The following is a 27,646-nucleotide window of genomic DNA, read 5'->3' on the forward strand; positions in this document are numbered from 1 at the left end:
CTAAATTAGAACCTTTCCAACTGTGTTGATTAAAAGCTAGAGTTAAACATTTCACCTGGAACAATGGCTAAATATGCTGATAACAAAATGCTTTCATAATGTGGTTAAATAGATCCTCGTTTGTAAACCTGTATTTGAAAGGATTGTTGCTATTTGTGACTGTTGGGGGTATGAAACACTGCATATATTACTAAGAATCAACAGTCATAAGCCTTTACTTGATTGGGTTTGGTTGGTACAGAAGCACCTGGTAATTGTTTTGCTGGCTGTGAAATAAAACTAATTCCCTGTCGTTATTCCTGTTTCCTTATATGTACTTACTAAATTTAGGTTTGCAGTGTACTAGGTTCTGATCTTGATTTTGAGTGTTTTCTAGGAATCTACTGAATGAAGGTGATTCTTGCAGATGAAATGGGGAGAAGGTTCAAAGTTAACTTGTACCACTCGAACTTTCTCACCAGATTCAAAGCAGACCCCCCCGCCCCCCCGAAGTGTTGACGTGAAATTAAGATCATAGACCTGAAACATTAATTTTGTTTCTCTCTCCACATATACAGTCTGCAGAGCTGGCAGTATTTCCAGAGTTTTGTTTTTAGTTCAAATTTCAAGCATTTTTGGTGTTTTGCTTTTGGAATAAACATGGTTCTTTCACTTCCTCCTCCCATCATGAAGCAAAATACACTTGTCGTGACCATGCATGAACTAAAATAGAAGGTGTGATGCTTAATAAGTGGAGAATGTACCTATATCAGTTGGAATTATAGAGTCATACAGCGTGGAAACAGACTCTTTGGTCCATGGTGACCAGGTATCCTAAATTGAACTAGCCCCATATCCCTCTAAATCTTTCCTAATCATGTAGCTTTTTAAATGTTGTTATAATTTATGTGCAGAATGAGAGCATTTCTCACCCCAATTATTCAGTCAATTGTGTTAATGTGACACTTCCATTTTGAATATTAGATTCTTAATTGAGGCTCCCCATTTTAAACACAGATTTTGTGCTGTGACCCATAACAATTAGAGCAGCAAGTTGCATTTATAACACTTACTTCAAAGACAGCCTGAAGTATTCATTCAGAAAGAAAAAAGGAAAACACTTTTGGGCTATGGGAAAAAGGTAGGTGAGTGGCATTGAGTGCCAGCATTGACATGATGTACACATGAAGCTAAAATTGTCATTGTCCTGCTGGACCATAGGGCTGTTCTCTTATTAGAGACATGATTGGTGGTGGTTTAACCTGAGGATCGCCGTGACTCAAGTGAGGGAAGTGGTTGACATTAGTGTGCTTCATGGCAACCTCAGTTGAATTGGGAATAGAGCCCACGATGTTCAAACCAGCTTTCTGGCCAACTGAGCTAACCAACTCCCAATTAACATACATGTGGGTCAGTACATATGAACAAGAAGCAAGAGTGGGCCATTTGACCCCTGAAGTTTGCTGCATTATTCAATAAGATCACAAATGATTTAATTGTGATGGTCTGAATGACCTCCTTCAGTGCTGTATTCATTCTATGACGAAGGAAAAAGGTGAGTGACACAGATTTTAAGGAGGGAATTTTGAGGCTTAGAGAACTAGCAGTTGAAGATACATTGGTGATAATGAAGTTATGAACGATAGGATTGTTCAAGGCAAGATGTAAAGGAGCACAGATATTTGAGAGTTGAGGTGATAGAAATGGGACATACAAGGCCTGTGGAGAGATTTAAAAACTGGGTGAATTTTAAAATTGATGTGTTGTTAAACTGGGGGATGTTGTCTTTTAGCAAGCTCAGGGATGATGTGTGAATGGGACTTGATGCAAGTTAAGATATCGCCTGCAGACATTAGTTGAACTTTTAGTTTCATGGACTGGAGAACTTAGTAGGCTGGACAGAATTGCAGTGGAATTATCATTTATATATAGCAACGATATGGATGAGGATTTCAGAAGGAGATGAGTTGAGATGGAGTGAAGTTAGGCCATCTTGGTTATGGCATGGATGTCTGGTTGAAAGCATAATTCTGGGTCTCGTGTCGGAGTGTGGCGAACAGTTCAATTCCGTCCCAGTCGGGGTGTGGAATAATATTGATGGCAGGGAAAATGACAGAAACCAGACATTTCCTGGGATTCAGTACTTTCCACTAAAGCATCAAAAATTGACAAAGCACTTACAATCAGTGCACAACAAGAAGAAATGTTATTGCTTTGCTCAGTTGGCTGTCAATCTGTATCCCACCACATTTATACAGTGCATTTAACATAATACATCCCAGAGTGCTCCACAGGAAAGATTATCAAACAAAATTTGTAACATGACCACATCAAGTGAAATGCTGGGGCAACTTACCAAGAGCTTGGACAAAGTGGTGTGTATTAAGGAGCATCCTAACAAGGAGAGAGGTACAGAGGTTTAGAAATAGAATTCTCAAAGTTAGGACCTTGACCGCAAAAGGCATGGCTAACAATGATGGAGCAAATAAAACCAGACGTGTGGTAATCTATAATTAGAAGAGGACAAATGTAAGGATTGAAAGGATGGGGGAGTCATTACAGGGAAGAGAAGGAAAGAGGTGAACAGGGTTTAAAGTCTGTGGTTTCCCAACCTCATGCTAGTTCTGGCAACTGATGTGAAGCATCTCAATCTTACTGGTAAGTAAAAAGGTTGAGAACCTTTGGATGTTTTACTGCATTTAAGTTGCATTATAAGAACAATCTTACTGTTTGTACTTACTATTTTTACATTTGTCCTTTTTTTTAAAGTTTTGTGGGCTTGGGAATTTAGATAATTGGGTATCGTTGGATAAGTCTATATCAGAACAGCAAGAACTTAACTGCATGACCCTGCATTTCGAATTTGCTCTAAACCCCCTTTGCATGCTTCCTTCAGTCTCAAAACTTTTTAAAATCTCATCTGGTACCCTCTGTACCAAGATATTGCTCATTCTTCCAAATAGCTTCCTTACTCCCTGAAGTGTATTGAAATACTTTTCTACACTAACAGAGAGACTTTCCCACATCTAATGACTCAAGGTAGTGAAAAACAAGTGTTCATGTCTGTTTCTTTAGTAGGTTTTCCCTGATGTGACAGCCTGAGTGGTACCACCGCACATCAAGCATGTGGCCAATCAGGAATTTCTCCTCCTACTGCCTAACCTAAGCACATTGGGAAGGTTGATAGGTTAGTAACCAGCCTGTTTGGATACATTATGGCTGTGCTTTCCATGGCTCTCATACCCTGAAGTGAGACTCTCAACCCCACGGTTTCTACCTCAGAAGCAGGGACACTACCCACTGAACCACAAGACCTCCCGTTTCCACCTAAAATGGACACTAATGAAACAGACAGGATAGAATCAGAATTATTGCAGTATAGAAGAGAGTCCTTTGATCCATCAAAGGATTATAAAGTCATGAGGGGCATGGATAGGATAAATAAACAAGGTATTTTCCCTGGGGTCAGGGACTCCAGAACAAGAGGGCATAGGTTTAGGGTGAGAGGGGAAAGTTTTAAAAGGGACCTAAGGGGCAACCTTTTCACAGAGAGAGTGTTGCGTGGTGGAGGAAGTGGTAGAGGCTGGTACAAATATAGCCTTTAAAAGGATGGATATATGAATAGGAAGGGCTTAAAGGAATATGGGCCAAGTGCTGACAAATGGGACTAGACTAATTTTGGATATCTGGTCGGCATAGATGAGTTGGACTGAAGGGTCTGTTTCCGTGCTGTACATCTCTATGACTCAATGCCTGTGTCCACACTGAACCTTCAAAGCAATTCACAAGCTGCCACTAACCCTTTCTCTCCCACATCCCAAGTGACAATAGACGTTGGGGAGTAGAGCTAGCAGGGGGAAGTAGTGAGGATCCTTTGCAGGCTCTTTTAAAGCCAGTGTACTCTCGTAAATGTGACATTTTTTAAGGCTGAAGTGGGAGCTGCTCCCAATGTTAACACTTGGACCCGTGAGAGGGTTTCAAAAATAGTCCCATTGAAGTCACAGGATTTGCTGCAAGAGTCAGGCACATGAAATCTTTACTCTGCACTGTGTTGTATATTTGTATCATGTAAATATCTTTTTTTTTAAAACCATTGAGCGCACACCATTTTTTAATTAAAAATTTCTTAAAGTACATCCTTAGTGGTTTAAATAATTGGTATTAGTATCTCTATTTCCTTCAATTATTAGTCTGAGGTGGCAGATCCACAATTATATAAATAGCTTAAATTCTATTTAAATGGAATAAATTTACTGTGTTTTAGCATTTTATTCTGTTGTGGGGTTATAATAGTAATGACTAACATTCTTAAAATGAAGGCATTGTTCATTGGAACACTGATAACATTAAAAAAGACATGAAGCACTTGTTCTACTGAATGACACCGATCTTGGCATTTAGCAAGGCTTCGCGCATGGATGTTGGTGATCACCAGTCCCTGCATACTAATGATGAGAACTGAACTGTAGTGTGACTGAGTTCTTCCTACTTCTAAATGCTAGCAATAGTAAAGCTTTGTCCAGTCATCCCAAATCATCCTCAGTTTATTTTTTATTTGCTTATATTTCAAGTGTTGTAATTCTTGTGATTTATTATTTGTAGTGGTGATTTCCACTTGTAGTTCAGTAGTAGGATTATTTTAGGATGAATGGTTTAGAAATCAGTATGACTCATCAGTGTGCATGGAGTACAATAATTTCAGCAAGTTAATAGTGAAAATAAACATTTTAAGTTTCATAATGCAACATTTATAAGCACAAAGTTTGTAATGGAGGATAAAACTAATTTTCCCAATTTGTTTATTTTCGCTTTTAGTGCTGTGTATTGCACTTAGGACCCAAGGCCACCACTTTTGGCCATGTAAAGTACCCAGTCTATCTCATCACCTTGTAAGAGCATCTCAAAGATTTGAATTGAGAAGTGAAGTTAGCCTGTTTCACAATGCTACATTTGACCAGCAACATTTGTGGTATTTTCCATAAATGGGATGCTGTTCTCAAGCCAAAAGGATGTTCTTCCTGTGTCTTAAATCAGTAATGTGGTATGCACATTTCAGTGCCAGTATGGTGTCATATATGTAGACCATATCTGCAGAGGAACCTTGATTATCCAAATGAGATGGTTGGGCACTATTTCTTTCGGATAATTGATTATTTAGTTAATTGATTCAATGCCTCTCCTCTGGGCTTGGAGTTTTCTGAAGTTTCCTTCTTCATTGCTGTGCCTGCCTTGCTTCCTCTGTCTGTCTCAGGGTTTGTTTCTGAGCAGACACATACTCATGTGTAAGGGATCTGCAGCATTGCTGAAGATGATCTCCTCCCCCCCCCCCCCCCCCCCCCAAAAAAATCAGTTCAGTGCGATTGACGCAGTGAGACTTGCTAAGTCTACTCCCGGTTCAGGAGACTAGACAGCAGCACAATGCACATAAGCCCCCATCTGCCTGCTCACAGCTCCTGTGAGTCCCCTGTCTGCTCCCCATTCCCTCTCCGTGGCTACCAGACTGGACACCAACAGGAAGACTACTGTTGCCTTTTGGGGGGTGGGGGGGGGGGAATGGTTGCGTGAGAGTGTGTCTCAAAATAGCACACACATGCACACAACCTTTTATTGCATCATTTTGACATGTTCTACCATTGTCCTGTACAGGACAATGTTGGAAAGGTTATCTGGAGAAGATAATCCGTGTACAACTCCAGGAAAAGTGTGGGGGGAGAGAGGGGGCAGGCAGTCAGTCAGTCATTTTGAGACCGTGCCTGGGCTCCCATCGATGTACAGGACTCTTCTCCGCAGCATTTCACTAAGCCAAGTTCATTTTTAATCATGTGATCTGTGTGGAAGCACCTCTTTGACATAATCTTTCTATCGGGACCTTGAGATCTTCTTCGGATAATCTGAAATTCGGATAATCGAAGTTCCTCTGTATATGGCTAGTAGGTCTTATTAAACCATGTGTCTCTTTGTTTGCAACAGACTGAGTACTGACCATACTGAATCACTTTGTGGTTGCAAAACCCAGGTCATAATGTCTATCATTATTTATGATTTTGAGATTGGGAAGCACTCAATCCTAAGTGTGCTAAGTAGTATATTGTTAGCCAATGAAAGATTGTCAATTGGGCTCACCAGGTAGTGCACGTACACTTGCTAGATGCTGCTTAAATTCATATTCTAAGGTAAAGGAATTTGTCCAGCCAAATTTCTTTTAAATTAACCAAAAATGCTTCCTGGTACAATCTGCTTGGCAACTCCTTGACCAATTGGGATCCACTTGCCAGTCAGTCTATGCTGGTTTCTCATCGCGTAAAATTTTTGCCCTTTGGAATTATTGCATTTGCTCTGAAAAATGAGAGATGTAAACCTTTATGCTTTTTTCAAAATATTCAAGTTTTTGGACTAAAAATAAGTATATATTAAATGATGTTGGGTAGCTCTGTGAAGTGTGCAGTGGGAATTTTATTAATGTTGCTTATAGGTTTCTGTTAATTATTTTGAAAGTTTTTAATTGAACTTATGCAAGTATTGGTGAACTTGTACACTGTTTGGCTGTACTGAACTGCTGTCTCCTGTTGGGGAGAGCGCATTTTGGTGACTTAAGTTTAGGTGTCCCTCCAATTGAGTAACTATGCAATTAAATTAGATTAAATGTTACTGAAAACATTACATGATATGTTGCTCAGCACCTTTCCTGTTAGAAGTATGACATATATCTAATATCTTTAATTTGTGTTAGTGTCCCTCTCCCATTTCCTTGCCCACCCCCTCCTCAGATTTTATGAAAAATGTCAAGACTTGTGATGTCTTTTCCTCATTAGTTGTCTTTTAAATTGATCTGAGTCATTTGACCAGTAATGGATTGCCACTGTATTTAATATGAAGGTAATTGGCTCTTTTCTTTCCTCTGAATGTTTGTTTTTTTACTTTTTTGCAGGCCCAGCCACCAGTCCTGTTGCAACCCCATCACCAAGCAGGAACAATGCACTTCTGGAAGCTGCAGGACCAAGCTATGTGGCAATCAATGCCATCTCTGCCAACATGGACTCTTTTGCACGTGGCAGAACAGCAGTTCTCAATCAACAACCAATTCATATGGAAGCTGCTCATTTTGGAGACTTAGGTAAAGTCGTAATTTATTAACTTATGCTCATGATGATATATAGTAAAATAATTATGCACACTCTTGAATAAATCTGGAGAGGCTGTATATGAGACATACTGATGTTTTTGTTTATTATTGTACATTGGGTGTTACAGATGCTTAAGTTGTCTTAATTGATGGTCTCAACATTATACCAGTCTTCAAATATTTAATGAAATGATTTGGCAATTAGTAGTCTATTGTCAAAAAAAGGGTAACCTAATGATCCAGAACAAATTTTAAATTGAAATCTTATATTTGCAAAACCAGGTATGCTTTTCAATACGTAATCAAGATTACATATTGAAGAATCAATGTAGAATGAGGGAAATACCATCAGCCTTTGAAAGCGTTTTGAACCCTTTTTGTAGTAGTTGTTAATGTAATTTTTATCTTCATGGATCTGCATCTGCGTTGGTTGACTGCATCACTAACTATCCCATTATAATGTTAGTGTGTACGTTTACAAGTTGCCAGTTTGACTTTATCAATGTGAAATTACTGGTGTGTGCTTACCTTCAAATCTAATAGAATTTCTATAATGTCAGCATTAGCTGATGAAGGCTTAAAATAGATATCTACTTCATGTTCGTATCCAGTTTGACACATACGGCGGGATGAATCTATGCAGCTTAACTGTTCCTTTGCAAACTCTATTATCACATACTTCGTAAGTGCTGCCTTTTTCCCTTTCTGTGAAACCTCGAATACCTATGCGTGCAGTGAAATCACTGGATTAATTTGTATTGCTAGCTTCTCCGTTATATGTAAAAGAGTGTTCTATCTGGTGATTGTGTCTAGAGCTACCTACTGTCAAAATTCTGAATTTTTAAAACAAAATCTGTTTATAGCTCTCTCATCTCCTTTAAGGCAATCCTGTTGTCTTTGCCGATCAAGCTTTTGGTTAACTGTTCTAATTTTCCTTTATGGTCTAATATCAATTTTTTAATTGATAATGCTTATGTGAAGCATAAGAGTAAATTTTAAATACAATTTGCTGTTATTCACATGCATTAAGTAACAGCATCCAAATTCTTTGTATTCCCCTTGTTTAATGACATAATGACTTTGCCTCGTTAGCAGTTTTCAATAATTAATTACTCATTCATAGTAACTTTCAATTCAGAGCTATCCTTTTTCTGAATCATTCTAACTCAGGCTTGGCCAAACATTTTCCCCCAAAGCAATTTTTTAAAAGTTTTGACCGAGCATTTATCATAAATTCCAAAAATAAAGTTAAGGCATAAAGAAAACAGACAACTTAGCAACCCCCCAAAAAATTCAAAGCAATAAACTGATAATTTACAAACAATGAGTAATTAATAAATTTAACAGTGCCAAGTAGCAGAATGTAACTTTTTTTTTTCCATTTTTGCTTAAGAAGCAACGGTTCCTGAGGTAGGAAATAAGACTAAGCTAAGGACCAGAGTTTAACTGACGCTGATCTTGCATTTGCCTCTGGAGAACACTTTGATCAGAACTTAGTGGAATTGGTACGAAAATGGATTTTGGAGGCAGCTTGCTTTTCAACGTGTTCTCAATCTCTCCCTGACACTGTGTGGTTAGGTTTTTGGGGAGGTGGCTCCACGTTTATCCACACTAAATAGCCACTGTCTTGGTGCTCACTTTCAGTCTCCTTGTTTCACCATATGTATCACCATCTATATCCAATGAGAATAAAGGGTATGTGTGAGAATCTGAGAGAGAATGATTGACAGATTCCCCTCTCACTCGGACATTTTAAGATAAATATACAAATGTCTGAGTTAGGAGCAGGAAAAGATATTCAAGGATTCTGCTTCCAACATCTTTTAATGAAGAAACTTCAAAGACTCATGATCCTCTGTTAAAATTCACCTCACTCTGTCTTAAATGTATGATTCCATATTTTTAAATGGCGACTCTTAGTTCTAGATTCTCCCATAAGAGGAACATTCTCTTTATATCCACCATGTCATGCTGCCTCAGGATCTTACCTTTCAGTCAGGTCACCTCTTAGACTTCTGCACTCCAGTGGACGCAAGCCTAGCATATCCTCTTTAGATAACCTGTCTATTCCAGGTACCTGTGTTAATATATTAAGCTTTCTCCGACTGCTTGAAATACATTTGGTGAGGAGGGTGGGTCTGGATAGGATGCTCTACAGAGGGTGTGGATTTTAAGGGCCAAACGGCCTGGTTCCACACTAGGGATTCTAAGTGAGAAATATTAACTCTATGTAAAACATTAAGAAAATGACATTTATGGCTCTAAATCCAGAAGCCTAATGTGCAGTAACATATATTTTAGGAATGTTCTGGTGATGAGCAGAATGTTTATTGAATAGTGGAGAAAAGAAGAGACACCCAACAGATGGTTTCTCTATTGCAATTTTTCCTTTTTTGTTGGCTATGCCCCATTAGGCTAAGTTTAGAAAATGAATGAAGCTTGATCCAAAGCAGCAAATGAGATATTTATAAAGAAGCTATCAACAAAATTCAAAATACAGATATTTTGATGGCTAAATTTTAATAAGTTTAGGAAGCACAATATCAAATATTCTTATGACTGTCTTCTATACATTTTGAATAATACAGCAGATGGTAGGCCCAATATTATGGGAATCATGGAAATGACAATGAGAGGCCATGCTGAATATTGGATAGTGTAATGTTAAATTGATATCCTTGAGCTATTTTTATTTTTATTGCCCCTTGGGAATTCAACAGCAGTTTTGGATATTTTTATTGTGTATGTCTGGCTTCATGAGATTAAATCATTTGGTGCAAATTCATGGCATTTCAAGTTCTGCATATTTATTTGGATGGAGTGTCATGTTAGGCCAAAGAATTGCCATTTCATAATGTTAGATATGAATGTACAAAGGTAAAATGCCTTGACAGTGTACATTACATCAAGATTTAACTCTGCAGTATTTCTCCCTATTTGTGTTCTATTTTCTGAATTTCTAAAAGACATTCTTCATGTTTCATTACAACCAGCTGTTTGTATAACTGTTGACTGTGTACCTTTTACAGTGAGAGATGCATGTATCCAGCTGTCTGCAGTGAAGTATGCGGGGAGGTCTTTAGAAGGTCAGACATTGAAGAATCACTGGATGCAAGTTTTATGGTCTGGACCTATAACAAAAAATGCCAATGTGAATTTGTCATATTTGTTGTATTGGGCATTGTGCCATGTCCACTTTGGCATTTTTCCAAAGGGTTGGGTTTGGTAATCTGCAGTGTGACTGGTGTGCAGCGTATCTCATTTTACCAGTTCATCATGCAATATCTCAAAAGAGAGGCGAGCTTCCTACAAGTGCTCCATTTCAAAGCATTACTACTTTAAGAAATGTTTTTCACATTGTGGAGAATGGCTGTACCCAACGATACTTGATTGGAATGATTCCATAGTTACACAGAATGATTATTTTTCAATAGGTATGGAACAATATTAAACAATCATAGAATTATAGCCAACATTATGGTATTCAAGAAATATTCTTGCCTCCTGTGGTCTGCTCTGGTTTGCTACAGAATCCTTTGGTGCAGATATACCTTTGTACTAAATGAAGAGTCCATGCTACACACTCCTCATGTTTTTGTTTTTAAATAGGTCATTCTTGCCTGAATTATAAAGCTGAAGAGATTAACTCCAGACTCTCAAAGACTCTTGAACAAGTTCTGCAGGACAGCACTGCTCTCCCATATATCATCCAGTTCATGGAGATGCAAGGAGTTGGACAATTGGTTAAATTCTGGTTGGAAGCTGAAAGTTTCCGCTCCACAAGCTGGTCTCGCATCAGAGCCCACAGCCTGAACACAGTAAAGCATAGCTCTTTAGCAGAACCTGCATCCCCTGCAAATAGACAGTGTGATGTTGATGTGCCGGTATCGCTTGACTCCTCTGTGTCTCCTGAGCTGGAGGCAAAGGGTAATCCAGTTTCTAGTAATAATAAACTTAATGTATCAGACCTCACAAGCCTGGACTGCACTGGACAAAACAAAACCTCTCCAAATCACTCGTTAAATAAGGGTGGCAGAGATTTGAATCCATTGAATGACGGGGCATCAAGAGCAATAGCTACTCGGACAGGACCCGCGAGTCAAGAATCTCTAAAACCTGTATTGAAAGGAAATGCACAGCAAACCGGGCTGAAAGGCCTATCGGGCAAATTGATGAAAAGTAAGCCTGCTTCTATTATTTTCTTTCAAAACTGATCACTTGATTCAATTTTCTCTTCTGTAATGTGTTACCTGTGATAATGGAATAAGTTTTGTTATGGACATTAACCCATTGAAAAGCTCCCTAAATCATTGCTTACTGTTATGATTAATTAGAATGGCCAATCAGTAATTAACTTTCAAAATATAATGCCCTCCCCAAAGTGTTTCGTAGGTTGATCAACAAGCAGTTGAGCCAAACAAAGCAGAATGTCCCAGTTTCCATCTCTGCTCTGTGCTTAATTCATCATGAGGCAGGAAAGGATCTTTTAAGGATTATCCTTTTTTGGCGATGCAGCAAGGGCAAGGAAATGTGTTTTGGTATGAAAGGCAGTACTGATTTAGTGCAAGAGGGTATACGTTTTAGTATGTTGCCGGCGTTTTTGTTTTGAAAAGTAAAATGCATATTTTGATATTGCCCACCATTTTGTAGCAGAGTAAATTGTAATTCTGTGGATTTTGGATGCACAGCTCTTAAAATGAGTTCTAGTTTGGGGTTTCCATGGTTTAACCTTCCTTATGGAGAACTCTGTTGTAAATAGGAAGTGGTAAATGTAACATGTAATGACATGGTTCAGTTCAAACCAGCTGGGTTACTTTACTAAGAATGATGTGTAGTTCTGGTACAATGCTGCATGAACAGTTGGCAGCATTTATTATTCCAGTGCAATAATGGGAGAGTGCTGAAACCTCACCAACGTCACATCATCCTTGACCCTCAAAACAAGCATTGGGTAAGGTGACAATTAAATGCTGGTATGGACCAGACCAAACTCCTTTAAAGTATATTAAGAAGGTAGCCTAGACCCTAACTTTTTCTTGTTTTAAAGGCAAGTACCAGGCGTTGCTTTCCAGGTGCAATTCAATTAGTCAAACTACCAGGTTTGATGCAAAACAAGCATTATTCATACACTATAGTTAAAATACTGGAAAAGAAAGGAAAGAAATTGGAATAATTAAACCTATTGGAAAGCTTAACTGAATAATATTTTATTGAACTACTAAACAGCAACTATTCTAATAAAGTAGTATGCCATAAGCGCACCCTTGACAAAAGTTCAGTAAAATAGATTGTGTCTCAGGCAATTCTCCAGTCCAGGAGGACAACACAGAGAGGGGATGATGAGAAAGAGAGACACAAACTGCAGTTTCCAAACCCAGCTTCGAGGCCCCAGTAGCAACTGCTACTGACAAACTAAAAATCTTGGCTCTGGGGGAATATGACCCCATCCATTCAGGCTGCTTATCTTGTTCCAAAAAAAAATTAAGCCTTCACAGGCTGTTAACCTTATTGATTTCACAAAGACAGCTCACACCTCTGAATGAAGACGACTCCTTTTTTTTAACGAAAGGGACAAAATACACCTCTGAAAGTCACCATACTAAAAGACAAAGTTTCATTGAAAAAGCTGTAAGTCATGTGGCATAGAACTTTGCATTCAATTCTTCAACTTATTGAATATATTCATTCCATTGTACAAATTCTTAAATTCTGGCAACCAGCCAGTTGTTTACTTGAATTTAGTGTCTGGATTTGTAGAAAGCATGATAAAGGTCCAACAAGCAACATTAATAATAAAATCATTCAGTGTGTGCAGAATTTGATAAGTTGAATACTGAATCTATTTTAATCCGTTTCTGCACTTGTTAAATAAAGGGTCCATTATTCGTCTAAGTGTTACATTATTGTAAATGTAATTATTTTTAACTTTAATCCTTCATAAAAGGTGCAAGCTCCTGGTTTAAATGGATGCTGAGATTTTTGTTTCTGGTAATTTGATGTAATTTTAAAACAACAAATAAATTCAGATTCATATTTTCACCGAGTTTAATGAAAGACCACAGACCTTGTTATTGCCTATTTCAGGGTTTTTAGTTCTTTGTGATGCAAATTGTAGGATGGTTCACACAGTACGCCTTCTCCTTTACACTCTTCAAATCCCCCCACCCCAAACACCACAACCACTCCTGCCATATCCTTAAAAAAAAAAGCTGATATCAGTGTATGTACAATGTAGCTTTAATTTGAAGTTGGAAATCTGTGAAAGATTGACTTGTGGATACACCTCAAGGCAGACTTTAATTATGAAGCATAATATTTGAAGTTAATTTTAATATTTGAAAATTCTTCAGCACAAAATAAAATCAGTAAAGGAGTCTTCCATTTCTTTCACAGATTTTGATACCTACTGCCATTAACTTGTCAGGCAGATTTGGAGGGAGGGGAAATGCTTTATACACTGTTACATGAAGCATAGTAAATTTTATGTATCCCATTTGCAAGGTATGTTATGTACAATCAAATGCAAACCTCCAGTCTCTTGTAACACCATTTTCAATCTCTAATTCTTACAATGGATGCATTTGCTTCATCCCCAACTGGAATGCGTTTGTTGGTTAATATAAGGATATCGGAAAAGGCCAGTTTTAACTGTATTGAATCGAGGAACTCCGGATTTTTTTTTACATTCCTATGTTGTGCTATGTTTAATGTGCAAATGTGATTTTACAAAAGACAGCCAAATCCAAAATTATTTTGACAATTAAGAAAAATAACTCCATACCAAAAGAAACCCCACAGTTGGCAATAAATTTCAGTGATAGATTTAATAAAATTGCTTTGGGGCAGCAGGTCATTTTGGGAGGCACCTCAAAGTTTGGCAGCAATTTATTTTGTGCCTGGTGAAGTGTATTGCTGTTTCTGCTGGGATTTCATAGTCTTGCTAATGATGCAGTTCACAAAAGATGCAGAACAAATGATATGCTTCTATAACCCACCATGCAAAATTAATTTGCTGTAGTGTGGCATATTTGAAATTTGCTGATCAGGTATGTTTTCAGTTTTCTATGTTCTTCAATTTACAATAAAATTTGAATCACCATAACTAACAGGCTTGTGGAAAACAATTGTAATGCATTCGTTAATGCACCCTAGGGTTTTACTTTGAGCAGTCATGTTCATGATTGTTTTCCTCTGCAGGTATAGAGCGTGATGCAGTTAATATATTTACTAAATACATTTCACCAGATGCTTCTAGACCAATTCCAATTATGGAAGCAATGAGAAATGATATAGTAGGTAAGTAACTGACTGAATCGCTCTTTTAACTGGGAGGTGGTGTGGGACTAGTTGGCCTTCAAATATAGAGGGTATTCAATCTATTTTGCAAGTTAAGTAACCAAGAGTCTGACAAACTATTTTTCTCTCTCCTTCCATTAGCCTTCCGCCTGTTACCATTCTTTAATGGCACATGTAACTGTTGCTGGGCTGTTATTCCATGTGTGTTGATGGTCTTTCACAATCTTAGTATTGTGACCATGACTTGTGTCAGTGGAATTATACAATGTTTGGTGCATCGTCTGTGGACACCTTCACAGATGAAGTGAATCTTATCCAGATGTGTTAAATAATAGTTAATTGGACTATTGCTGCTGAACTGCTAGGTGTCATTTTGGTGGCAGTCTCTCTTTGAATGCAATGTATAAAATAACTGCCCAGTAACCTTAAAAACAAATACTGTACAGAGCTAGCATAATTCAATTTTCACATCTTGCATTATTGTTACTGGTACTTTAATAAGAATAAACGCTGTTTGATATTGCAAAATTCACTGTCACAGCTGGGGAAAAAACAACTTCAATTTGTTTCCAATCACTAAAAGTGAATGTTTTTCATGATCCATTTGGATGAGTCCACTGAACATGCTTGTTTTCGAGCAACTTGGAACTCAGTTGGGGTTGTGTGGGGTGACTGGGAATTCCACCAATGCATTTTTCTAGGTCCCTCACAGACTTGCTTGAAGACATGAGTTTTTAGGAGGTTTTTGAAAACAGTTTTTGGTGGGGGTTAGGTGAATGGCAAAGCTTAGAGAGAAAATATCAAAGAAAAGTCGATGACAAAGATCAGCATGTGAAGATGGGAATTGGAGTAAATGATGGGCATTACCTTTCCTTTTATTGATGACTTTCCTGCTGAATAATAATCTGATGCAAGGGTAGAACAGTCCCTTTTGTTGCATCTGCATTTTGAACTTGCCTACCTGTTGATTGACTGAGCTGCTTGATGCTCCCGAGAGAAGTGCTGTTTTATCCTTGAAACATCGGCCCAAAATTTCATTTATTGGTTTTCAAGAAATTCTGGGTGGTCAGGAATTAACTGAAGGCTATTTACAAAAGTCCTAGAAGCTAGCAGTGACTTAATGTATGCACCAGTTTTACTTTTACTTTTGCAGAAAATGCTGTCCTGTCTGTGTTTGATCCTGTGGCTCAAAAGAATCTTAAAACTATTCTCTTATTAGCTTCAGAATTATGAAATGGATCCTGGTTGTGTATCAGTGTGCAGTACTGAAATCCTTTCATTGGTGTAAACAAATGTGCTTCTGTCTTAACAGCTAAGATATGTGGAGAAGATGGACAAGCAGATCCCAACTGTTTTGTCTCTGCACAAGCAGTAGTGTATGTTATGATGGAAAAAGAGTGAGTAAATTTGATGGAAATGATTATTTCAAAATACTCATAGCTTATTCAGTTGGAGGTGGGTAAGATATTGGAAAAGGGCAAGTGTTAGGCCTATACGATTTGACACACACCCGCAACTAGAGTAGGTGGATTTGTCTCTATATCAGATGCCTAGTAAGAGGGTGTAATCAAAGGAAATCTGTAAAAACTGCTATTTTCAGTGGTAACCTATGGAGGCAATGTTATACATTTAGTAATGCATATATTGCAGCATTCCAGTGTACTGAAAACCAACCTGGAATGAAGATTTCTGCTAGGTCAGTGGTTCCTATGTACACTGTATATAGTGTGGATCGTACAGAACAAACGAGGTTAAATGAGATTATTAAGCAAATGCCATTTCTCAATCATTTGCAAACTGCCTGTTGAGTTGGGCAGTTCAGATGTCTGTCATTTACCCGAAAACATCTGACTGGGATGAAAGAGTTATCACAAAGTCACCGAAGAGAGATAATTGCTATTAGGCAATCTTTGTTCAGGTTTATTGAAAAGAAACTTAACTTTGAAACACTGTACATCAATGCACCTTATTGTGCTTGTCACTAACCTGCTGTTTCTCACATGTTTGGAAGAATCCATATGTATTTCCTAAAATACAAGAGCATTAGTGAAGGCAATTATTTTCAAAACTGTTCTTTATGTTCTTACTTAAATCAAAATAGGTGATCCTTTTTGGTCTGCATTTGCTACCATAAACAGTACACTGCCCCAAGCATGTTTTATTGGCGATATTACCTACAAATAGAATTGCTGACTGTGTGTCACTGAGATGAGTGTAATTTCAGCTGGAATGCTGATCCCTGATGCACCCTGTTCACTGTTTAGGGACAGATATAAACTGGAAAAAACTTGATGAAATTGTGACTGATGATTTGTTGCCATCTTGTGGTTAAACATAAAGCTAAAATTTGGGCTCTGGGTTTGTACATTCTGACTGCTGCTGGATCATAACTAAAACCTAGTTCTCAAGCTATTCCAAAACTTCAGTGCAAAGTAGATTCCATTCATAATAGTGCATCATCTTTGTTAAAGATTGCATAATGTTAGCAAAACATTACCATATGCCATCCCAAGGTCAAAATAAGTGTATTGCTGTTTTAAGAGCTCTTGGACCCTTAATACTTTCTATTTCTAATCTGCTTTCACCCCCATGTTGTATCAGAAAGGAGCAGATTTAATAGCACACATTGCCTTCTGTTTCATAGCTTATTTTTCAGAAGTGCAACAAATCATTGTGTTGCACAAATTTGTTCCAGTTAGTTGCTACTGAGTTAGCTACTGGAATGAATGCTTGGGAAAGCCTGGTGGTCAAAGAAACTACCCACAGTGACTTAAGAGACACAAATTTGCCTTGGCAAAGCCAAGAACAACATCATCTCCATGATCTTCGTTACTTCAACTGAGCTTGGAAATCCTTAAACTAAAGGAGAGATTGTTAGTCAGTCAAGTGGAGCATAGTGAATGTGTTAGAAACTAGATTTGACATTAAACTATTTCCTGAAAAGATTGCAAATCAGTAGAAAGTGTGCTCTAAAGTATGTTATAATGTGGGTTTATCAGTTGGGTGAAGGTATTCCTGTCATTTAGAGTAATACTTGCTTAATTGTTAGTGTTCTTTTTAGTTTGTTACAGTCAAAGTCTTAACTTGAATTCTTGTAGAATTCCTTTAAGTTAATCACTGGGAATTCAAATATCTTGTTAATCTCTACAGGCATTGTAAGAAATGGTACAGGTACACAATCCTTTATCCGAAACCCTTGGGACCAGTTAGTTTTAGGAATTCAGATTTCGGAGTGAGCGACAGTTTAACGGTGAAATTTTAAAAATCTTACCGAACAGCAGACACACCTTTGACTATTACGGGCCCTGAGACAAAATTGACGCCTGCCGGTACTGAGCCATTCCCCCTGCATGAGGTGGGTCAAGTGGGTGTGGAGTTGGGTTAACAGTTTGCATGCCAAACAACCTTGTTAATGAGAAAAAAACTTCAAGAAACTTCGGATTTCAGACAAAGGATTGTCTACCTCTATAAGATTTGGAATGTGAGGAATGTTTTAATGATTTGAAATATCACTTGAACTTGCCTGTCCTTAACTGTATTCTCTACAATGGGGGCACCTATTTGGCCATTTCACTGTCATTTGTGAGCTCAGTAGTTTGTATAAAATTTCCTGGGTTTACAATTTGCATAGCCTATTTAGATGTGCTTTCTCCATTTTATTATCATGAAAATTCAGTGTAGATCTACAACATCCCTTTATTTCAGCATTTTCAATTCATCCTTTTATTCTGCTTGTCCAGTATTTGCTATTGTTGGAAGTGCACTGTCTGTTATAGAGCTTGGGTTGGAGCAATTGCCAAATAATGGCAATCATTCTAGCATTAAATCATTGAAACTTGACTCCTCGGTCAGTATTAGAGATGGCCTGTACTGATACATTTCACTGTTGTAGCTGCTGTGCCAACTTTTTTGGCAAGATTCATATGGACCAACACTGCCAACAGATTTATGATGAGGTAATGATGGAATGTTGTAAACAGTAATAGGCCATCTATTGCTAGGCCCTAGCAATTTATTTTATGTAGCCTTTTTAGTCTGCAAGGCAATTGCATTATCTAAAGGGATACTTTTGTAAAATAAGGTACAGTTGGCAATACAAGAATATTTTAGATAGTAACATTTTAAAACCGCAATTTTCCTTTAAGGGCAGAAAGTACTAATACAATTTTCAAGGGTAATGGGATCAGGCAAGAAGGCAGTGAAAACTATTAATCGGATCAGCTGTGGTTTTTATCGAACGTTGGAGTAGGCTAGCGGGCTGAATGGCTTTTTCCTGTTTCTAATGATGTGATTTTGTGCAGGGAAGGGATTTTAAAGATTGGATTCTGTTAACTGCCCAGTATAGAAAATGAATGCTGACCTTCTCATTTTTATTTCTTCTCCAGGCACTTTACGGAATTCTTACGGAGTCATCATTTTTGTAAATACCAAATTGAAGTGTTGACTAGTGGCATTGTTTACCTGGCTGATATTCTTTTCAATGAGTCGGCACTCTTCTATTTCTCAGAGGTACGATGTAACACAATGTGCAAAGTTTTTAATTCATTGGTAAATACCTGGCTGGATGTAAGAGCTTTCAGACAAACAGAATTGTGGCAAATTGGATTATCATTCTTCATGGACTTGTGATAAGTGTGCTTCAGATATTCAAATGTGCCACTGTTGTGAACTGACATTCAAGAACAATGTGGAGATGACAATGTTTCTGTGTGTAAGAGATTTCATTTACCATACTTTAAAGCGGGGTCTCCAAATTTCAGAAATAAATGCCAAGGCTTCCTAAAGTTTGTATATTTATCCTGATTTTGCACCCAGGCTTGATCAATTAAACACAAAATGCACGAATAGTCAACAGGCCATCCTAACCAAGCACAGAGCAGTTGATCTGTACAGCCACCAGATATTTTGTGTAGTAATTTATTGTCACTCATTTACGACGTTTGTGAAATCTAGATCCTGATGTGCACTGCAGTAAGTAGTGTATCATTTAAAGTAAACATTTAAAGGGGGGGTTGGGTCTGGGTGAGATGCTCTTCAGAGGGTCAGTGGACTCGATGGGCCGATGTAAAAACAATGACTGCAGATGCTGGAAACCAGATTCTGGATTAGTGGTGCTGGAAGAGCACAGCAGTTCAGGCAGCATCCAAGGAGCAGCGAAATCGCGTTTTGGGCAAAAGCCCTTCATCAGGAATAAAGGCAGTGAACCTGAAGCGTGGAGAGATAAACTAGAGGGTGGGGAGAAAGTAGCATAGAGTACAATGGGTGAGTGGGGGCCTGCTTCCAGACTGTAAGGTTTCTGTGGTTCTACGGTAAGCCTATTTTTCTGTTGAAACTTGAAACTGCTTTGAATTGACATGGACAATAGTAAAACTAGCCTTTTGTCTGCCTTGAAATTGATTCTATAACAAGTTAGAGCCAGGAGAATTATGAAACAAAATATGATGTCAAACAACTATGAAGGCATAGGTCAACAATAACTTCGTCAAAGGAGGTAGGTTTTAAGAACTGGCTTAAGGGAGAAAAGTGAGGTGGAAGGACTAAGATGTGTAGGAAGGGAATTGCAGATCTTTGGGCTTGAGCAACTGAAGGCACAGCCACCAGAGGTGGGGTGATTAAAAATCAAGGAACCCAAGAAATCAGCACAGAGATCGGAGGGTTGTGGACCTCAACGAGATTGCAGGGGTCAGGGGGAGTGACACAAGTGGCGTGGAAATTTGAGTACAAGGATAGAAATTTTATAATCAAGATTTTACTGATCAGGAAGCCATTCAGGTGGCACTGGGGCAGGGCTTGGTGTGAGTAAGGGCGGAGGAAGCAAAGTTTTTTGATTGGTCTTAGGTTTTCTGAGAATGGAATGTGAGAGAACAGCATGGAATGCATTGGAATAGTCAAATCTAAAGTTAAAAGCTTAAAAAACAGATGAGCTTAGGCAGTGGTGAAGTTGAGTGTCATTACATTGGAGAAAATAATAATTCTTAAGAATGGTGTGGGTATGCAGTTGGAAACTCCTCACCGAATTGAATGTAAAATAAGGTTATGAACGGATTTGTTTAGTCTCAGGCAGTTGCTAGGGAGAGGGTCTGGGAAATTGAATCTTGAGCAAGGATTCTGAATAATGGCTTCAGATTTCCCATTTTGGAGTAAATGTCCTTATTAGACGTTGGTTAAACAATACAATGATTCAGCCCTTCATTGTTATGGAAACGAACTGCTTGATGCTACTGCATAATGCGGATAATTTTAAAATAAGTGTTCAGATTTAATTGGGAAAGTGCAATATGTTTGCAACGATCCTTTCTCATTCTTTTTGGCCTCCATGAAAGTTTATGTGAAACTCTCGTTTTACAATTCTGCTTTATTTAGAGAAAATGTTTTTTTAAATATGTTTTGATTCTGCATCTTCCATATTATGGAAGTATTGACTACTTGAATGTTTGGTTTCATTTGCTCCCAGGTATAGGAATGCTAAGTCTGAGCATATTTCTGTGAATTTCAATCATGCAACCTGCTCCAACCACTGTGTTTGGTCAAATAAACATCTACCTTCCTTTGCCTCAACCGTTTCCACTTTTAAAATATCTGATCGACAAAAGAGTTCAAAGAAAATGAAAAAAAGTGCACACGTTATAGCCACATACGTTTTCTGCTGATTTGTCTGCATCAACACCGAGGAAATAATCTCGTAATTGCTGGAGGTTCCAGGCCAACATGGAGGGTCAGCAGCCTTCCTCTGGTGTTATCTTGGTCTGATGTAGGTCACAACTTAACATTTAAGGTGATTTCAACTATTTGCAGAGCGAATAATAATCTTAAATCAATAATTCCTAAATTGTTGCAGATCATTTGTTGTTAAAAACATGAGGTTCAAGTTCTTAAGATTCATGAATGTTTATTGATCATAAGGGGTCATGAAGAAAATGGCTTTGGTATTTCATAACCAGATTGTTTGTAAATATCTCAGTTTCAAAGAAATAATTGAAACTCTTGATTAGACCTACATTTCCAGACAGAAAACCCATGTAAAGCTATGGAATTCTTTAATTAACAACTTGAAAGAGGACAGGCAAGCAACTTTACTGGAGACTTGAACAGTCCCACAGCAATTTCAAATGATGTTCTCAAAGGAGATTGTTGACCTTACCAAAACGAACGAATAAACTGAAACTTTTGACTATCATGTGAGAAAATTGTATAAATGCTGATAGGAAAGGTAATGGGTTTTGGGTGATGGTAGAGGGAGTGGATTGATAGTTAAATTGATTTAGGTTGGTGGATATTAAGAGTAGTTCGATATCAGGTCAGAGGCAAGGTCACTGTTTGAAGCATGTGGGAGTGTCGTGGGAATAAGATCAGAGAGGATGTGATGGTTGTCAATTTAAACCACAATGTTCCAAGAGTAATTCCTCAATGAATAGTTTTAAAAGAAAAAGATTTGCAAAGGATATAACTTTATTCTTAGTGATTATTCTTAAGAATAAAGTTATATCCTTTGCAAATTTCTTTCTTTAAAAAAAATTCTTAAGAATAATCCACTGTGAATTTGATTAGATGAAATGTAGTGATGTCTCTATTGGTTTCATAGTTTTGAACACAGTACTAACTGAATGGTGTACTCCCAACAGGGAGTTCTGTGCTACTCTCTCTACAATAACTGTATCAAATTTTACAAAGGGAGTGGAAAACCAATCCAATAGGATTGGCTATGTTCCATAAATTGGTACATTTAAACAGTAATTTGTGTATACTTGCTGTGGCATGTGGAGTGTAGACTGCTACTAGTATACGTTTTCCTGGTGATTTTCCTCAACAAACGAATATCCACCATGACTGTTTCTAGTTGAGGATGTCAAAGCAAACCAGTTAACATTTCCCTTACTCTGTATGAAGACTTGAAATTCAATTGAACCTGTTGTGCACGTTTGTTTCTGTTGCTTTAGCATTCTCACGCGTCCAAAGATTATAGGTACAAGTGAGATACAAGAGAGGAGGTTTCCTGTTGTGGGAGAGTCTAAGATTAGAAGGCATAATCTGAGTCAGGGGCTACCCATTTAAGATACATGAAGATTTCTTTTCCTGAAGGTAATAGATCTGTGGAATTTCTTTGACTGCAGAGGACTGGCGGGGCTGGATCATTAAGTAAATTTAAGGTTGTGAGATTTTTAATCAGTAAGGGAATAGAGAGTTACAGGGAAAAGGCAGGAAACTGAAGATAAGGTTATCAGATCAGTCATGATCTCGTTGAATAGCAGAGCAGACTTGATGGGCCAAATGACCTGCTTCTGCTCCCACATCTTACAGTCTTTGGACTCTGACCAGGAGTTGAGCAGCACGTCTAAGAAAATACTGATGTAGTAACAAGGCAGTGCTACATTGTTGAAGTAACCACCTTTGGAAAGGATAATAAAAGATCCCATAGAGCAATTTAAAATGAACGTTCCAACATTTTCCGAGCTAACGTCACATCTTCAGTCAACACCAATGAAAACACTTTATAGTTATTCATTTGCTATTGTGGATTTGACAGAAGTGGTTGCTTTCCTCCGTTCAGTAAGACTGACACATCAGGTAATCATTTGGTTGTGAATAGATGCTATCTGAGCTGCAGAATTTGGTTTGATTTTTAATCACTACTTTCTTTCTAGTACATGGAGAAAGAAGAAGCTGTAAATATCCTGCAGTTTTGGTTGGCTGCAGACAACTTCCAAGCTCAACTGGCCGCTAAAAGCGGGCAGTACGATGGTCAAGAAGCACAGAATGATGCCATGATCTTGTATGATAAGTAAGTATGAAAGAACAAATAACCACATATAATGCTGTTAGGAAAAAGCAACTTGAATAAATAGTGTAATCTAACTTACCGGTTTTGTATATCCCTTTTTGTCTTCAAGTTTCATGTCAATACATGGTGAGTGTGTAGTTTTTTTTCCCCTGCTCTTGAGCCAACCATATAATTTGTAGCTAAACTTTCTGTTGCAATTTTTGCAGTAAATGTACCCTCATGCTCCATGGTATCGCCATCCTCTGGTGTTTTTGTAACATTTGTGCCTTTGTCTTTTACATGGGCAAGTTACATGTAGAATTGCAAAAACAGACCCATAGCACTACTTATTTAATTTTTTTTTTCTATTTATAGGTACTTTTCCTTGCAAGCTACACACCCTCTAGGATTTGATGATGCTGTCCGATTAGAAATAGAATCAAATATCTGCAGAGAAGGAGGACCTCTCCCTGACTGTTTCACCACTCCATTAAGGCAAGCATGGACAACAATGGAAAAAGTGAGTTTACTTTGTCCTTAACCATTTACTTATGTAAAACCATATTTCAATTTGAACAATGAATGATGTTATTCCTGCTGTTTAATGTGGGCAGAAGACTTACTTTGAACTTTTTGGAAATATTTTCTGAGGAAGACTGTGGGCATAAACATGGGCTTTGTTTGTGCTCAGTGCATTCTTCTATTTTCTTTGTTAAATATTTAGTTTGTTTTTATCGGATAAATGGAGCTTCTGAACTCCGTTGACAGTGAGTTGTTGCACACTATTGGCGACTGCGGAGTAGTGGTTATGTTACTGCACTACTGCAGCTGAGGACTATGAATTCAATTATTTGAATAAGTCAGGCAAACAAAGTTATTATCACTGGTTGTGACCGTAAACCTTTCAGACTGTTATAAAAGCCGTCAGATTCACCAGTGACTTCGGGCAAAAAAAATCTCTTATCCTTGTACATCTGGCCTAGATTGACTTCAGACTCGGCATTGTCATTGTCTGTAAAATGCCCTATCACATTATTTGGTTGCGTAAAAGTAATTTGCTGCCACCTTTTCAAGGACAATTAGTGATGGACATTAATTGCTGGTTTTGTCAACATTGTATGAATGTGGATCTTGATCAGATGGGCCAGTCGGCTGAGGAGTGGCAGATGGAGTTTAATTTAGATGTGAGGTGCTGCATTTTGGAAAAACAAATCATAGCAGGACTTATACACTTAATGGGAAGAAAGTGTTGCTGAACAAAGAGACCTTGTAGTGCAGGTTCATAGTTCCTTGAAAGTGCAGTCGCAGGTATATAGGATAGTGAAGAAAGTATTTGGTATGCTTTCCTTTATTGGTAAGTAAAGGTATTGAGTACAGGAGTTGGGAGGTCATGTTGCAGCTGTACAGGACGTTGGTTAGGCCACTGTTGGAATATTGCATGCAATTCTGGTCTCCTTCCTATCGGAAGGATGTTGTGAAACTAAAAAGGGTTCTGAAAAGATGTACAAGGATGTTGCCAGGGTTGGAAAATTTGAGCTCTTGGGAGAGGTTGTACAGGCTGGGGCTGTTTTCCCTGGAGCGTTGGAGGCTGTGGGGTGACCTTCTAGAGGTTTATAAAATCATGAGGGGCATGAATAGGATAAATAGGCAAAGTATTTTCCTTGGTGTGGGGAAGTACAGAACTCGAGGGTATAGGTTTAGGGTGAGAGGGGAAAGAAATAAAAGAGACCTAAGGGGCAATGTTTTCACAGAGAGGGTGTTGTGTGTATGGAATGAGCTGCCAGAGGAAGTGGTGGAGGCTGAAACACTGGCAGCACTTAAAAGGCATCTGGATGGGTATATGAATAGGAAGGGTTTGGAGGGCAATGGGTCTAGTGCTGGCAAATGGGACTAGATTAGGATATCTGGTCGGCATGGACAGGTTGGACTGAAGGGGGTCTCTCTGCTATATGTCCCTATGACTCTAAAAATTACAATTGATTTATGAGCAGTTCAGTGCACTAGACTTTGCCCTAAATTTGACACCTAACAATTCAGAAGCAGAATGTAAATGAATTATAGCTAGAGAAATTTAGTGGTGGCACAGAATGGGTGAAGCACAAATATGATTAGTCAATCAGCTGACTTTAGGGAAAGTCTGTGTGTATTGTCTGCAGTGCTTGAAGTTGATGAATATTGATTAATGTCCAGATTGTTTTCTTCATCTTCATTATAAATAGCTTTTCCTTTTCTATCTTTCAGGTTTACTTACCCGGTTTCTTGTCTAGCAACTTGTACTACAAGTACTTGAATGATCTCATCCATTCAGTACGAAATGATGAATTTACTGGAGTCCACACTCCCTTTCTTGGCCAAGGACCAAATAGTCCTCATGAACAAGAACCCAGCACAGGCTTCTCTGATGGTAATGCAGCACAGGTATGAAAGATCTTATTTTAATATATGTCTGATTTTGTACTTCACATTATAGTCTATAGAATGTACTAAAGTATAGGATCCACCTTACTTTGTCACTTGCATACTTTTTTTAAAACAAGATCAACTTGTTATCATAAAATTGGGAAAAAAGACACCTTTTAATTTATAATAAATTCAGAATATTCCAAGATAATTGGTCCCCATCAAATAATTTACTCTTTAAATTTACTGACTGTTATGAAGGCAAGCCCATGTACACCAACCAAGTTGTGTACAGCAGATTGCATGAACAGCAAATAATATGAAAGATTGTTCAATCTATATTGGTGGTGTTGATTTAAGGAAGTGTCAGTGCTCCTGAATTCATTAAAAATGAACGTTAATAAGCCATACCCCCTTGAAGAGAGAAAATAGTGGCTCTGAGAATGGAACTGCAATTCTGAGGCAATTGTCTGTAGTTAAAGCTCAGGTTTAATACCTGAATGATCTAGCAAAACTCATCCTGTGATACCTGAACAGAAACCAGTCATTCAGTATTAAGAGCCAAACATGATTGGATGGTATGTACAGCTAAAAACATAATCGTTATGATTTAACTGGATGTTGGTGAAATAGAATTTATGTTCTCCCATGCAGTTTTATATTCTTTCTACAACTTTACACATTTATTTTCTGTTGTAGCATTTAATCTCCGATGTCACAAAAGTTAGAAGTAAACTGTAGGGAGGATAGAATTGAAGTCATCAGGTGGAATGGGCAGATGTGTGACATGAAATTTAATGCAGGGTAGGTTGTGGTGATGTATATTAATGGAAAGATCAAGAAGATCTAATAAACTAAAAGCCGCCATTCTAAATGAAGCATAGGAACAGAGGGGTCTGAGACATTAGTGCACAAATCATTGAAAAAGATTGAGAAAGTGATTTATTTTTAGAGCGTACAGGATTGTGGTCTTTATAAATATAAAAACAAGGAAATTGTGGTGATCCTTTTATGAAACACTGACTTAGCATCGAATGGAATATTGTCTAATTCTGGGCACCACATATAAGGAAAGATGTGAAGGTATTAAGGAAGGTGGTAAAAAATGGAGAATGGTTCCAAGGATGAAGTACTTCAAATGCTTGGATAGATTGGAGTTGCTGTCTGTCTTGGAGAAGCAAAGGTTGAGGGGGGTGCTCAACATCATGGCAGTTCATATGCATAGATGAAGATAAACTTCCTATTAGTGGAATACTGTAGACATTAAGCTACAGTGAATGACAATAGAAATAAAGATGACGTGAAGAAATGTTGGGGATGATATCTAAAATGTGCCTGAAAAGCTTTTGAAAGCAAATTCAATTGTGGCTTTCAAAGGAGAATTGGATAACTACCAGAAAGTAGAATAATTTCAGGGTTGCAGTGAAAGGACAGAGGAATGGAACTAGCTAAATTGTTCTCGCAGAGAGCCACCTCAAGCTGTGACGTTAGCATCCTGTGATTCCATGATACCTCATGGGCCCTCACACCACAACCTGCAGCTTGACCAAAATAAATGTAAGCAGTATAAACTTTGTTTTTACATTAACATTGATGTTAACCTCTTTTAAATAGCATGGCACCAGAAAAGCCACAGTAAAAATCCTGAAAAACTTTGATGAAGCAATTGTTGTTGATGCTGCAAGTCTAGAGCCAGAATCTTTATATCACAGGACTTTTGCAGGGTGAGTTACACCAATTTTGGAAATACTGCTGTTCTCTGTTTGTCTTGTCACTGAATGCTTGCTAAATTCACACCGGGGAGCAATAGAAAAGTTGTCAGCTGCATTATTAGATACATTAAGTTTGATCATGCAGAGGAAGGCACAGGTTATATTCCACTAATTATCTTGCTTTTGTTTTCTATACCTCCCAGGAAGTTGCATGTTACCTGGTGAATTGGGGGAATATATGTATTGTTATGCACAAGGGATCACAATGTGGAACAGGCTGATTGAAATAGGAGGTCTTTTGTTGTCTGCTGTACAGCTGTTTTATAACAGACATCCAGCAAGGATTTGAAACAAAAAACACAAACTTTCAGATCATTC

General features: G+C 38.0%; 1 protein-coding gene across 2 annotated transcripts in view; it reads left to right on the top strand.

Annotated features, from left to right (window-relative positions):
• Window positions 1-27,646, top strand: part of akap10 (A kinase (PRKA) anchor protein 10) — a 67,988-nt gene that overhangs the window by 30,679 nt on the left and 9,663 nt on the right. For both annotated transcript variants that reach the window (XM_043718328.1, XM_043718329.1), the window contains exons 3-11: window positions 6,908-7,093; window positions 10,712-11,281; window positions 14,300-14,398; window positions 15,711-15,795; window positions 18,784-18,907; window positions 23,041-23,177; window positions 23,532-23,676; window positions 25,398-25,574; window positions 27,171-27,280. In XM_043718328.1, coding sequence (XP_043574263.1) covers window positions 6,908-7,093; window positions 10,712-11,281; window positions 14,300-14,398; window positions 15,711-15,795; window positions 18,784-18,907; window positions 23,041-23,177; window positions 23,532-23,676; window positions 25,398-25,574; window positions 27,171-27,280 — 1,633 coding nt within the window. The remainder of the gene's footprint in view (window positions 1-6,907; window positions 7,094-10,711; window positions 11,282-14,299; window positions 14,399-15,710; window positions 15,796-18,783; window positions 18,908-23,040; window positions 23,178-23,531; window positions 23,677-25,397; window positions 25,575-27,170; window positions 27,281-27,646) is intronic.

Source organism: Chiloscyllium plagiosum, chromosome 28 (genome assembly GCF_004010195.1).
Source record: "Chiloscyllium plagiosum isolate BGI_BamShark_2017 chromosome 28, ASM401019v2, whole genome shotgun sequence".
In the NCBI taxonomy this organism is placed as follows: domain Eukaryota; kingdom Metazoa; phylum Chordata; class Chondrichthyes; order Orectolobiformes; family Hemiscylliidae; genus Chiloscyllium; species Chiloscyllium plagiosum.